The sequence below is a fragment of the Salmo salar genome, chromosome ssa22 (assembly GCF_905237065.1).
Source record: "Salmo salar chromosome ssa22, Ssal_v3.1, whole genome shotgun sequence".
NCBI lineage: Eukaryota > Metazoa > Chordata > Actinopteri > Salmoniformes > Salmonidae > Salmo > Salmo salar.
Window position 1 is genome coordinate 26,180,783 of NC_059463.1, and position 12,509 is coordinate 26,193,291.

Consider the following 12,509-nt stretch of genomic DNA (forward strand, 5'->3'; position numbering starts at 1 on the left):
TTAGTCAAATATTTTATCTGTTTGGGCAGCTTGATGTCAATATGCAGTCTACAAATGATTTGTAATTATGTTCCTGCCCCCTGACCATCCGCTCAAGAAAAAATGGTAAATCTAGTAGATGATCTCTGCCTTAGAGCAGTGATTCGCAAGCTGTGGGACGGGTTTCCAAAACTCACTACAGCTGTAAACTTACTCTTGAAAGTTGTAATAGTAGAATGCACAAGGTTCAATGTCTAAATTGGGTAGTGCATCATCAGTTCCTCTTGTCATGTCACTGCATACCTTAGAGAGATATTTATTTATAACTTGTCAGAAATGTCCAGATCAACTAGCCCATGTAAGCTAACTTTTTTTAGCTCGTTTATTGTAATGTTTGAGTCACTCAAATATCACATTAATACACATTAGATGTGGAAAAATGTATAGAATTGCAAGAAAATTCGTTTTAAAATGGAAAAATGTTCTCTCCACTAACAAGAGGGGTGTGAACAGTTTGTGTCACAAACAGTGCTTGTGCCCATAGAAATAAACATGTCTTGTGCTCAGGGGGGGGGGAACCTCTCACTCAACATCTATAGGCTATTATAGCTTATTATTGAACAACCTACACCACCCGATGTCACAGGAAGGCCAAAAACATCATCAAGGACAACAACCACCCGAGCCACGGCCTGTTCACCCCGCTATCATCCAGAAGACGAGGTCAGTACAGGTGCATCAAAGCTGGGACCGAGAGACTGAAAAACAGCTTCTATCTCAAGGCCATCAGACTGTTAAATAGCCATCACTAGCCGGCTACCACCCGGTTACTCAACCCTGCACCTTAGAGGCTGCTGCCCTATATACATAGACTTGAAATCACTGGCCACTGTAATAATTGGAACACTAGTCACTTTAATAATGTTTACATATTTGGCACTACTCATCTCATATGTATATACTGTATTCTATTCTAATGTATTTTAGTCTATGCTGCTCCGACATTGCTCGTCCAAATATTTATACATTCTTAATTCCATTCCTTTACTGAAAATGTGTGTGTATTATTGTGAAATTGTTAGATATGACTTGTTAAATATTACTGCACTGTTGGAGCTAGAAACACAAGCATTTTGCTACACCCGCAATCATTTTGTATTTATTTATTTATTTAACATTTATTTAACTAGGCAAGTCAGTTATTAACAAATTCTTATTTACAATGACGGCCTACCAAAAGGCAAAAGGCCTCCTGCGGGGACGAGGGCTTGGATTAAAAAATTAAATAAAATAAAAATTATATATATATATATATATATATATATATATATATATATATATATATATATATATAAATATAGGACAAAACACACATCACGACAAGAAAGACAACACAACACTACATAAAGAGAGACCTAAGACAACAACACAGCATGGTAGAAACACAACATGACAACAACATGGTAGCAACACAACATGACAATAACATGGTAGAAACACAACATGACAACAACATGGTAGCAACACAACATGACAACAACATGGTAGCAACACAACATGGTAGCAGCACAAAACATGGTACAAACATTATTGGGCACAGACAATAGCACAAAGGGCAAGAAGGTAGAGACAACAATACATCATGCAAAGCAGCCACAGCTGTCAGTAAGAGTGTCCATGATTGAGTCTTTGAATGAAGAGATTGAGATAAAACTGTCCAGTTTGAGTGTTTGTTGCAGCTCGTTCCAGTCGTTAGCTGCAGCGAACTGAAAAGAAGAGCGACCCAGGGATGTGTGTGCTTTGGGGACCTTTAACAGAACGTGACTGGCAGAACGGGTGTTGTATGTGGAGGATGAGGGCTGCAGTAGGTATCTCAGATAGGGGGGAGTGAGGCCTAAGAGGGTTTTATAAATAAGCATCAACCAGTGGGTATTGCGACAGGTATACAGAGATGACCAGTTTACAGAGGAGTATAGAGTGCAGTGATGTGTCCTCTAAAGAGCATTGGTGGCAAAGTAGATGGCCGAATGTTACAGAACATCTAGCCGCTCGAGAGCACCCTTACCTGCCGATCTATAAATTATGTCTCCGTAATCTAGCATGGGTAGGATGGTCATCTGAATCAGGGTTAGTTTGACAGCTGGGGTGAAAGAGGAGCGATTACGATAGAGGAAACCAAGTCTAGATTTAACTTTAGCCTGCAACTTTGATATGTGCTGAGAAAAGGACAGTGTGCCGTCTAACCATACTCCCAAGTACTTGTATGAGATGACTACCTCAAGCTCTAAACCCTCAGAGGTAGTAGTCACACCGGTGGGGAGAGGGGCATTCTTCTTACCAAACCACATTACCTTTGTTTTGGAGGTGTTCAGAACAAGGTTTAGGGTAGAGAAAGCTTGTTGGACACTAAGAAAGTTTTGTTGTAGAGCGTTTCACACAAAATCCGGGGAGGGGCCAGCTGAGTATAAGACTGTATCATCTGCATATAAATGGAAGAGAGAGCTTCCTACTGCCTGAGCTATGTTTTTGATGTAAATTGAGAAGAGCGTGGGGCCTAGGATTGAGACTTGGGGTACTCCCTTGGTGACAGGTAGTGGCCGAGACAGCAGATGTTCTGACTTTATACACTGCACTCTTTGAGAGAGGTAGAGAGCAGAAATCAGTGAAGCAGATATCAGAGCACAAGTCAGAATTGGGGCTAGCAACAGTAGATGGGCCAGGGTGTACATGCACATTTCCAGATATCATCAACAGTAATACAATCAATAATATCTGCTAAACATGTGTATGTGACCAATAAAATGTGATTTGATTTGATGTTCCCCAATGCTGGAAAAGGGGCCTGAGTGGAGATTTTGGTAACCCTTGCTAGACGAAGAGCTAAATGATATACAGTGTGAGGGTGCCACCATGTGTTCAAAGTGTGAACTACACACTGAATAGATGTACACCAGGGGGTGTCAGACTCATTTTGTCCTGGGGTTAAGGGGACACATTTTCTCTCTTTCTTGAGGTCTGGAGGGCTGCAATGCAAATTGGGTATATTGCCTTGCCGTCAAAAGATGCAAAAACACAATGGACACAGTGAAGAGACTGATTAAATAATTTGTATTTTTTGTACATTTACGTCCATTGTCATTTCATTTCAAGACTGAAAGGCCAGCATTGCCTGAACAGAAAGGATTTATTAAGCAGACGTAAGGCAGTCCAGCATACAGTTGATAAGTGACTTGTATGCAAGCATTCTCTGTTTTGATCTTCCCAACCCCCATATTGTCACACCTCTGAGAGAATGAGGTGTTGTCTTTACAGGTCTGTAGTCCTATCTGATTGGAGGTTAACTTTACAGTAATACTATTGGTCAACAGCTCAGATTTTGAATCCAAACAACTCAGATGTTGTAAAAGGGTCTAAGATTTATTTTCCTGACTTGCTGTGGTGAGATATACACTGTCTTTCTTTCTCTCTCCCTCTCCCATGAGCTATGGGCTAATGCACAAGCCATGGTTTCCTTGTCTCTCTCTCTCCCTCTGTGATCATGCTTAGAATAATTCCTTGTCTCTCTCTCTCCCTCTGTGATCATGCTTAGAATAATTCCTTGTCTCTCTCTCTCCCTCTGTGATCATGCTTAGAATAATTCCTTGTCTCTCTCTCTCCCTCTTTGATCATGCTTAGAATAATTCCTTGTCTCTCTCTCTGCCTCTGTGATCATGCTTAGAATAATTCCTTGTCTCTCTCTCTGCCTCTGTGATCATGCTTAGAATAATTCCTTGTCTCTCTCTCTCCCTCTGTGATCATGCTTAGAATAATTCCTTGTAATGCTTTCTAGTTTAAGCTTATGCCTTGTAAATGTAATAATTCATTTTTCAAAGTAATTAAATACACTTGTAATTAGAATTCCATTCTCAGACATTTCTGGATTTTGTTATTTTTAACATTTTAACTAGGCAAGTCAGTTAAGAACAAATTCTTATTTACAATGACGGTCTACCAAAAGGCAAAAGGCAAATAGGATAGCCTATTACTGTAACTCAACTGTAGTCTAATGCATATTGCTATTCATCTTATCGAGTCAGATAAACATTTTAATAGGCTAATTGCTTAGTCTTATTACGAATGGCATGTGATGTGTATATGATATGCATATAGGATAAATATTACCACACAACACAGACACATTAGAAACTGACTGACACTGAAATCCAAGACTGTTGGGTGCATAAATGCAACTCACACATCTCAACACAGACAGTGCTGGTCCCAGAGAGAGCAGTCCTCTGGGTTTGTAACAAACTAGAACTCTCTCTAACTCACACTCACTCATGAATAATGCATGCTGGGTATTTTGAACAGATGCTCCTCGCCCCCTTGTGTCTCCCCCCTGTGTCTGAGGACAGACGGTACACACACACACACACACACACACACACACACACACACACACACACACACACACACACACACACACACACTTTTGTACAGCTAACCTTGTGGCGACACACAATTCAGTCCCATTCAAAATCCAATTTTCCCTAAACCTAACCCATACCCTTACACTAACCCTAAACCCGAAAACTTAACCTTAACCCTAAACCTAACTCTAGCTCCTCACCTTAAAACTAAACATAAACCTAATTCCCACCCTAGCCTTAAATCCTACAGAAATAGCATTTTGACCTTGTGTCCCCAGTTGGTCAAATTTTTGTTAGTATACTATTCTTGTGGGGACTTCTGGTATAAACACACACGTACACACACACACACGCAAACACACGTACACACACGCACACACACGTACACACACACACACACACACACACACACACACACACACACACACACACACACACACACACACACACACACACACACACACACACACACACACGTAGTGTCTCTGCCTGCAGTCTCTTTGATGGCCACTGAGGGGCAGTGTGGTTCTGTTAAAGTCAAACTGACTCAGAGGAGAGAGGAACGGCAGATTTGGAACTAGACTCACAGCTCTCATATAACCATGACAACTCGTGCTAAATAATTTAATGACATAAAATATAAAATAAGTTATCAGGGTTTATTCAATTGGATGCAGACAAATACGTGATTTGTAGAATAGACTTGGCTTCCTTATGAGTGCAAGGTGAGGAGATTCAGTTTTAAAGGGGCTAGAGGTCAGGGGTTAAAGGTGACTCACACATGGGTTTGAGCTGTCCAATGAGCTCCTCCTTGCTCCACTTGGCCCACTCCTTCCTGTCTGTGTTGATGGAGCAGAGGACAGGCCCACATGGCTTCCCACTGTCGTCCACTGCTGGAACGTTCAGGTAGTGTACCAACACTATGTCTGGGTTCTACACAGAGGGAAGAGATTTATATATCTTTTTTTGAAAACCTTTATTGGGGGAGAGAGGGGGGTGGCGGGAGAAAGAATTAGAGCGGGTGGGAATGAGAGTGTTAAACAGATCAAAATATATTTTATATTTGAGATTCTTCAAAGTAGCCACTCTTTGCCTTGATTACAGCTTTGCACACTCTTGGCATTCTCTTAACCAGCTTCATTAGGTAGTCACCTGGAATGCAGTCAATTAACAGGTCTGTCTTGTTAAAAGTTAATTTGTGGAATTTCTTTCCTTCTTAATGTGCTTATACAGAAGATAGCCCTATTTGGTAAAAGACCATATTATGGCAAGAACAGCACATGAAGGTCAGTCAATCCGGAAAATTTCAAGATTCTTCAAGTGCAGTCGCAAAAACCAAACTTTTAACTGGGTTATTTCATAGTTTTTATGTTTTCACTATTATTCTACAATGTAGATGAGATGGTCATAGGAGAAGGTGGGAGAGAGGGAGTGAGGGAAAAGGAAAGTAGGGGATAAAGAGGACAGGCATTGAGTGTCAGAGGAGAGATTCTCACCTGCCATTTCATAAACGTTTGAACAGCTCAAGCCCCCTCAACCCTGTTGCGTGTGTATGTGTGTGGTTATGTGTTTTCGACCCTCATTCGCTTCAGGTCCCTCAGCTTTGGCTCCAGGAGTGTATGAAAGATTCAGCACACACACAGGTACGATTCAAACCCTGCTGGGTGAGAGGGAGTGTGCGTGTGTGTGGATGAGTATGTATGTGTGTGCGCGTACAGGCATGGTTAAAGACCCATCATGTTGCCTGTCCTCAGTTTGACTATGGCCCTCTGACCGTCTAAAACTTGAGCAGAGGAGTGAGATGAGTGAGTGAGAGGAGTGAGAGGAGTGAGATGAGGGAGTGAGAGGAGTGAGAGGAGTGAGTGAGAGGAGTGAGGAGTGAGAGGAGTGAGAGAAGTGAGATGAGGGAGGGAGAGGAGTGAGATGAGGGAGAGGAGTGGGAGGAGTGAGATGAGGGAGTGTTATGAGTGAGATGAGTGAGATGAGGGAGTGTTATGAGTGAGATGAGGGAGTGAGATGAGTGATATGAGTGAGAGGAGTGGGAGGAGTGAGATGAGGGAGTGAGAGGAGGGAGTGAGAGGAGTGAGAGGAGTGGGAGGAGTGAGATGAGGGAGTGAGAGGAGTGAGATGAGGGAGTGAGAGGAGTGAGATGAGTGAGTGAGAGGAGTGAGATGAGGGAGTGAGATGAGTGAGAGGAGTGAGATGAGGGGAGGAGGGAGAGGAGTGAGATGAGGGAGTGAGATGAGTGAGATGAGGGAGAGGAGTGAGATGAGGGAGTGAGATGAGTGAGATGAGGGAGAGGAGTGAGATGAGGGTGAGGAGTGAGACGAGGGGAAGAGGGAGAGGAGTGAGATGAGTGAGTGTGTTCCAATGTCAATGTGACTGGGGCCGTATTTCTGTCCCTCATATGAGCAGCAGAGTGAAGCAAACATTAATAACACACCTCTATACACAGGGGAGAGCAAGGTCCGTCTGTGTGTGTGTGTGTGTGTGTGTGTGTGTGTGTGTGTGTGTGTGTGTGTGTGTGTGTGTGTGTGTGTGTGTGTGTGTGTGTGTGTGTGTGTGTGTGTGTGTGTGTGTGTGTGTGTGTGTGTGTGTGTGTGTGTGTGTGTGTGTGTGAAGCCTCTGGGTATTTCCCTGAAAAGCCAGGCAGGGAGTACACCACACACAGAAAAGTGTGTCTACTTTTCCAGCCCAGTGGAGTCTGACTCGGTCAGAGTCAGATTCAGATATACAAATAGATAGAGATGACAACAACAACCAGGCACATTCTGGGAGTTCAACTTTGTTCACATTTCAGTTACTAATTCAATACAAGCATAAGATCTGGGTACCATGTTGCTGCCTCTGGGGATTCCTTTTCCACTCACCCATCTATTCATGATGTGTACAGTCGACTCCTGATAAGTGCACATTGGATCAGCGTCAGACATTACTTTCACTTGCCCCTGGTGTCAGCTAGCTCCAGTTCAGGGCATGCTTTCACAACAGTAGTTGAGGTTATAATGAGTCAAATGTATTGTGGTTGTATGGTGGGAGGGGCTTACCTGGAGCAGCCAATAGCATCTGCGATGGAAGGTAGGGATGATGGAGGAGTGGACATAACACCCGTACAGACACTGAGAGAGAGAGAGAGAGAGAGAGAGAGAGAGAGAGAGAGAGAGGACATGGTTAGAGTTAAACACAATCATGCATGCACGCGCGCACACACACATGCACACACACACACACACACACGCACACGCACACGCACACACACACACACACACACACACACACACACACACACACACACACACACACACACACACGTTCGGCAGTACTTATCTGCCATGACAGTGCATCGTGTTCAAAAGGTGTGGAGGATGAACATTTTAACAAAGCCTGCAATGTACAATCTCCCTAGCAGAGGATGATGTCACACAATCAGAGAGAGAAAGAGAGAGAAAAGAGAAAGAGAGGGATGAGGCATGATAGTGGTGACGACCTTGATGGTTACCCCCCTTTTCTCTCTTCCTCTCTCTCTCTGTAGCCAAAGGCAGAGTGCATTTCCATAAATTTCCATTCTGTATGAGGGTCTATCTACCCCACAGGCTTGTTTCTCTTCTTCATCATCCCTCTTTCTTCTCTCTTTTTTTCTCAATCCCTCTCTGTCCCTTCATCCCTTCCTCCCTCTCTCCTGGTCATTCCCTCTCTTTTTATGTCTGTCACACTCCTCACTCACCGCTTGCGTACTATTTCTGCTGAATAATCAATTATAGAGCTGTAGCATGTGACTCACACACACGCACACGCACGCACACACACACACACACACACACACACACACACCATTGCCTTGAGACTCGATCGATACTCCTCTCTGTTCCTGTCGAAGGAGGCATTGACATCATCTTTGGCCTGAAGCCAAACACACACTTATCCTACAGAGAGGGTGTGTGTGTGTGTGTGTGTTGGTAACATAAGAAACAGCTAGGGGAGGATGTTAGAGACTGATTCACAAACGGAGAGAGAGGGAGAGCAGGAGCGAGCGCTCAATCCAGTCAATCCATCCCACTCTCTTCCCTTTTTCCATCTCATTAACCTTTTTACTTCTTTTCACCTCACATCCCTTCATTTCTCCTCCCTCTCTTTCCCTTCCCCTCCAATTCCTCTACTTTGAGTTTTGTATGGCCTTTAGCGGTCTTCCATCTACAGCGCCTTCAGAAAGTATTCACACCTCTTGACTTTTTCCACATTTTGTTGTGTGACAGCCTGAATTTAAAATAGATTTGCATATCTGATTCAAATCTGTTCTTTTTCCTGCAGTCTAAGTCAAAAAGCACATGGAATCAGATATTTCAAGCAACATTTCAAACCATCTTTGTAGGTGGCTTGAAGTCAGATATAAATCTGATTCCTGGCCATGTGACCAGTGGCGTGTATTCATGGATGCCAAGGGAAGCCAGGCTTCCTCCCAAAAATGTATCAATAGAAAAATGTAAAAACATAAAATAATTTATCTTTCCTCTCTGTGTTTCTTAATTTTCCTTCAATTTCCAAGAGGCTGAATGATGCTGTCTGGTCCAAAGTATGACATTGAGTATGACATTGTTGCCGCCCGTAGAATTAAAGGCAAGGGAAGCCAACGATTCTGATCCAACCATTAGTTCATACATTGTTGTGCCCCTGGCCTGAGAGGATGCAAGTTCAACATGTAGCTAGAAGAAGTTAACTAGCTAACGTTGCCCATGAAAGGAAGTTAGGCTAGCGAGCAATCATTTTAGCCAGGTAGCCTAGGACAACAAAACAAGTATGTACTGCATGACAGAGTGATAGACCACTTTGTCAGCATGAAAGAGAAGAGGAGGTCATTGGCCCTTCTCTACAAGTAGGGTGAGTCAACATGTTTTTCTACTTGCAAGAAAGCGCACTCAAGGCTTTAGAGACTCGCAATTGTAATGTAACTGTAACTCAGGGGTGTCAATACTTATGTAAATGATATATTTCTGTATTATATTTTCAATAAATTAGCAAACATTATTAAAAGCATGTTTACTGTCATTATGGGGTACTGTGTGTAGATGGGTGAGAAAAAGTCAAGGGGTATGAATACTCTCTGAGGGCACTGTATATGTAGGAGTGCATGTGTGTACTCACCTCCACTCCCTGTACTTTGAGCTTCATGTGGTCTTCCCTGGTGGTCTTCCCATCTTTCCTCTTCTTCCAGCAGTAGCCATCCTTCCTGTACTTTACCTTCTTCCTGTTGTACAGGATCATCGAGCCATTCTGAGGTCTTGTAGAAGAAGAGAGAGAGGAGAGAGGGAGCAAGGGAGAGGAAAGCGGGAGAGGGAGAAAGAGGGAGAGAGGGGGGAGAGGAAAGGGAGAGAAGGAGAGATATCAATAACACATTTATTACTCTGTAGATCACTCTCATATTACTGTTAGTGTTTCTATGGTGATTGGATGATATAAGTAGAAGTAGGAGACAGTCTGTTGCTACCCAGAGTGCATCACACCTGCATTTACAGTATCTCTCTCAACCATCACAACTATCTCAAAACAAGCAACGCAATTAACTGACCAATAACAGAGACCGGTTATTTTTGGAGAAACAAGTTATTCTTGGATTAACAGAAACGCACACTGCTCACCGCTGATTGTGTGGTTCTACGAATGTGGTTCTATGAATCTTTCTGTCATTTCCCCCCTCTGTGTTTGATGTTCACACACACACACACACACACACACACACACACACACACACACACACACACACACACACACACACACACACACACACACACACACACACACACACACACACACACACACACACACACACACACACACGCTAACATATTAGCTCACAAACACACACGTTAATATTTTAGCAGGGTGCTTAAGCTGCACAGTGGGAAAACTGTTTACTCAGCTACTATTCCTCAAACCTGTGAAGACACACACACACTGCTGTTGTACACACAAACACACACACGCTGTACACACAGAGGGCAGATCTCCTCCTGAGTGTACTATGAGCTCAATGTCATCCCTGGAGCTCCTCAATCAATCACCACATTACAGAAACAGTGGGACCAGTGTGTGTGTGTGTGTGTGTGTGTGTGTGTGTGTGTGTGTGTGTGTGTGTGTGTGTGTGTGTGTGTGTGTGTGTGTGTGTGTGTGTGTGTGTGTGTGTGTGTGTGAGACCGAGATAGAGAGAGTGTGTAAGGTGGAGGATTTGCTGCCTTATCTCCTAACAACAGAGACAGAACAAGCATTTCAACAATCAATAAACCCCACACACACAAACCCCCTTTCTCCTCCCCTCCCCTTGTCTTTCATTTTCTCCTATCTCCTCTCCTCTCCTTGTCTTTCATTCTCTTCAATCTCCTCCCCTCCCCTTGTCTTTCATTCTCTTCAATCTCCTCCCCTCCCCTTGTCTTTCATTCTCTCCTATCTCCTCCCCTCCCCTTGTCTTTCATTCTCTCCTATCTCCTCTCCTCCCCTTGTCTTTCATTCTCTTCTATCTCCTCTCCTCCCCTTGTCTTTCATTCTCTCCTATCTCCTCCCCTCCCCTTGTCTTTCATTCTCTCCTATCTCCTCCCCTCCCCTTGTCTTTCATTCTCTCCTATCTCCTCTCCTCTCCTTGTCTTTCATTCTCTTCAATCTCCTCCCCTCCCCTTGTCTTTCATTCTCTCCTATCTCCTCTCCTCTCCTTGTCTTTCATTCTCTCCTATCTCCTCTCCTCTCCTTGTCTTTCATTCTCTCCTATCTCCTCTCCTCCCCTTGTCTTTCATTCTCTCCTATCTCCTCTCCTCCCCTTGTCTTTCATTCTCTCCTATCTCCTCTCCTCTCCTTGTCTTTCATTCTCTCCTATCTCCTCTCCTCCCCTTGTCTTTCATTCTCTCCTATCTCCTCTCCTCACGTTCTTTCTTTTTCTCTTTATTCCTCTTCTTCTCTCCTCTAGTTTATTCCTCTCCTCTCTTTTTGTTCATTTTTCACTAAAAGTACATGCCCAGAGATTATGGTAATTACATTTATGCACACTCAGTGAAATTGAATGTACTTTGAGCTTATTTTCTTTGCCACCTTAAATGTGTTGTGTTTCAGTGTGTTTCTCAGTAGAGTACAGTAGCCCTCTGATCAAAGCTTAGTTTAGTCTCTGTGTCTCGCGGCTGCTGTGACTCATCCCGCCGCGGTTAACTCTAATTATGTTACAGAGATGATATAAAGATGAGGGATCTGATTCAACCACACACACACACACACACACACACACACACACACACACACACACACACACACACACACACACACACACACACACACACACACACACACACCCTCTGATTCAACCAGACTTTACATATACTATTGATTCAAGTGCCAAGCTGTTTGGGATATAAAAAGCATTTCCTGAGTTTGTGAGTGCTAGAGGAAGAGAAGGCTTTGCAACCTCCGCTTGCTGAAGATCCCCTGGTTCTGTGTGTATCGTCGAAGATCCCCTGGTTCTGTGTGTATCGTCGTTATTGCAAAAGGGAATGTGCAGTCAAGAACTTTCCCGGATGTGTGTCCTCTGTGTGTCCTCTGTGTGTCCTCTGTGTGTCCTCTGTTTGTCCTCTGTGTGTCCTCTGTGTGTCCTCTGTTTGTCCTCTGTGTGTCCTCTGTGTGTCCTCTGTTTGTCCTCTGTGTGTCCTCTGTTTGTCCTCTGTGTGTCCTCTGTGTGTCCTCTGTGTGTCCTCTGTGTGTCCTCTGTGTGTCCTCTGTTTGTCCTCTGTGTGTCCTCTGTGTGTCCTCTGTGTGTCCTCTGTTTGTCCTCTGTGTGTCCTCTGTGTGTCCTCTGTGTGTCCTCTGTTTGTCCTCTGTGTGTCCTCTGTGTGTTCTCTGTTTGTCCTCTGTGTGTCCTCTGTGTGTCCTCTGTGTGTCCTCTGTGTGTCCTCTGTTTGTCCTCTGTGTGTCCTCTGTTTGTCCTCTGTGTGTCCTCTGTGTGTCCTCTGTTTGTCCTCTGTGTGTCCTCTGTGTGTCCTCTGTGGGTCCTCTGTTTGTCCTCTGTTTGTCCTCTGTGTGTCCTCTGTGTGTCCTCTGTGTGTCCTCTGTTTGTCCTCTGTGTGTCCTCTGTTTGTCCTCTGTGTGTCC

At 43.9% G+C, this 12,509-nt stretch overlaps 1 protein-coding gene across 1 annotated transcript in view; it reads right to left on the reverse strand.

The window, feature by feature from the left end:
• Positions 1 to 12,509, reverse strand: part of LOC106583131 (calmodulin-binding transcription activator 1) — a 128,917-nt gene that overhangs the window by 22,610 nt on the left and 93,798 nt on the right. The window contains exons 5-7 of the mRNA XM_045705826.1: positions 9,531 to 9,666; positions 7,439 to 7,510; positions 5,171 to 5,324 (exon numbers count right to left, since the gene is read on the reverse strand). Of these exons, the coding sequence (XP_045561782.1) occupies positions 5,171 to 5,324; positions 7,439 to 7,510; positions 9,531 to 9,666 (362 nt within the window). The remainder of the gene's footprint in view (positions 1 to 5,170; positions 5,325 to 7,438; positions 7,511 to 9,530; positions 9,667 to 12,509) is intronic.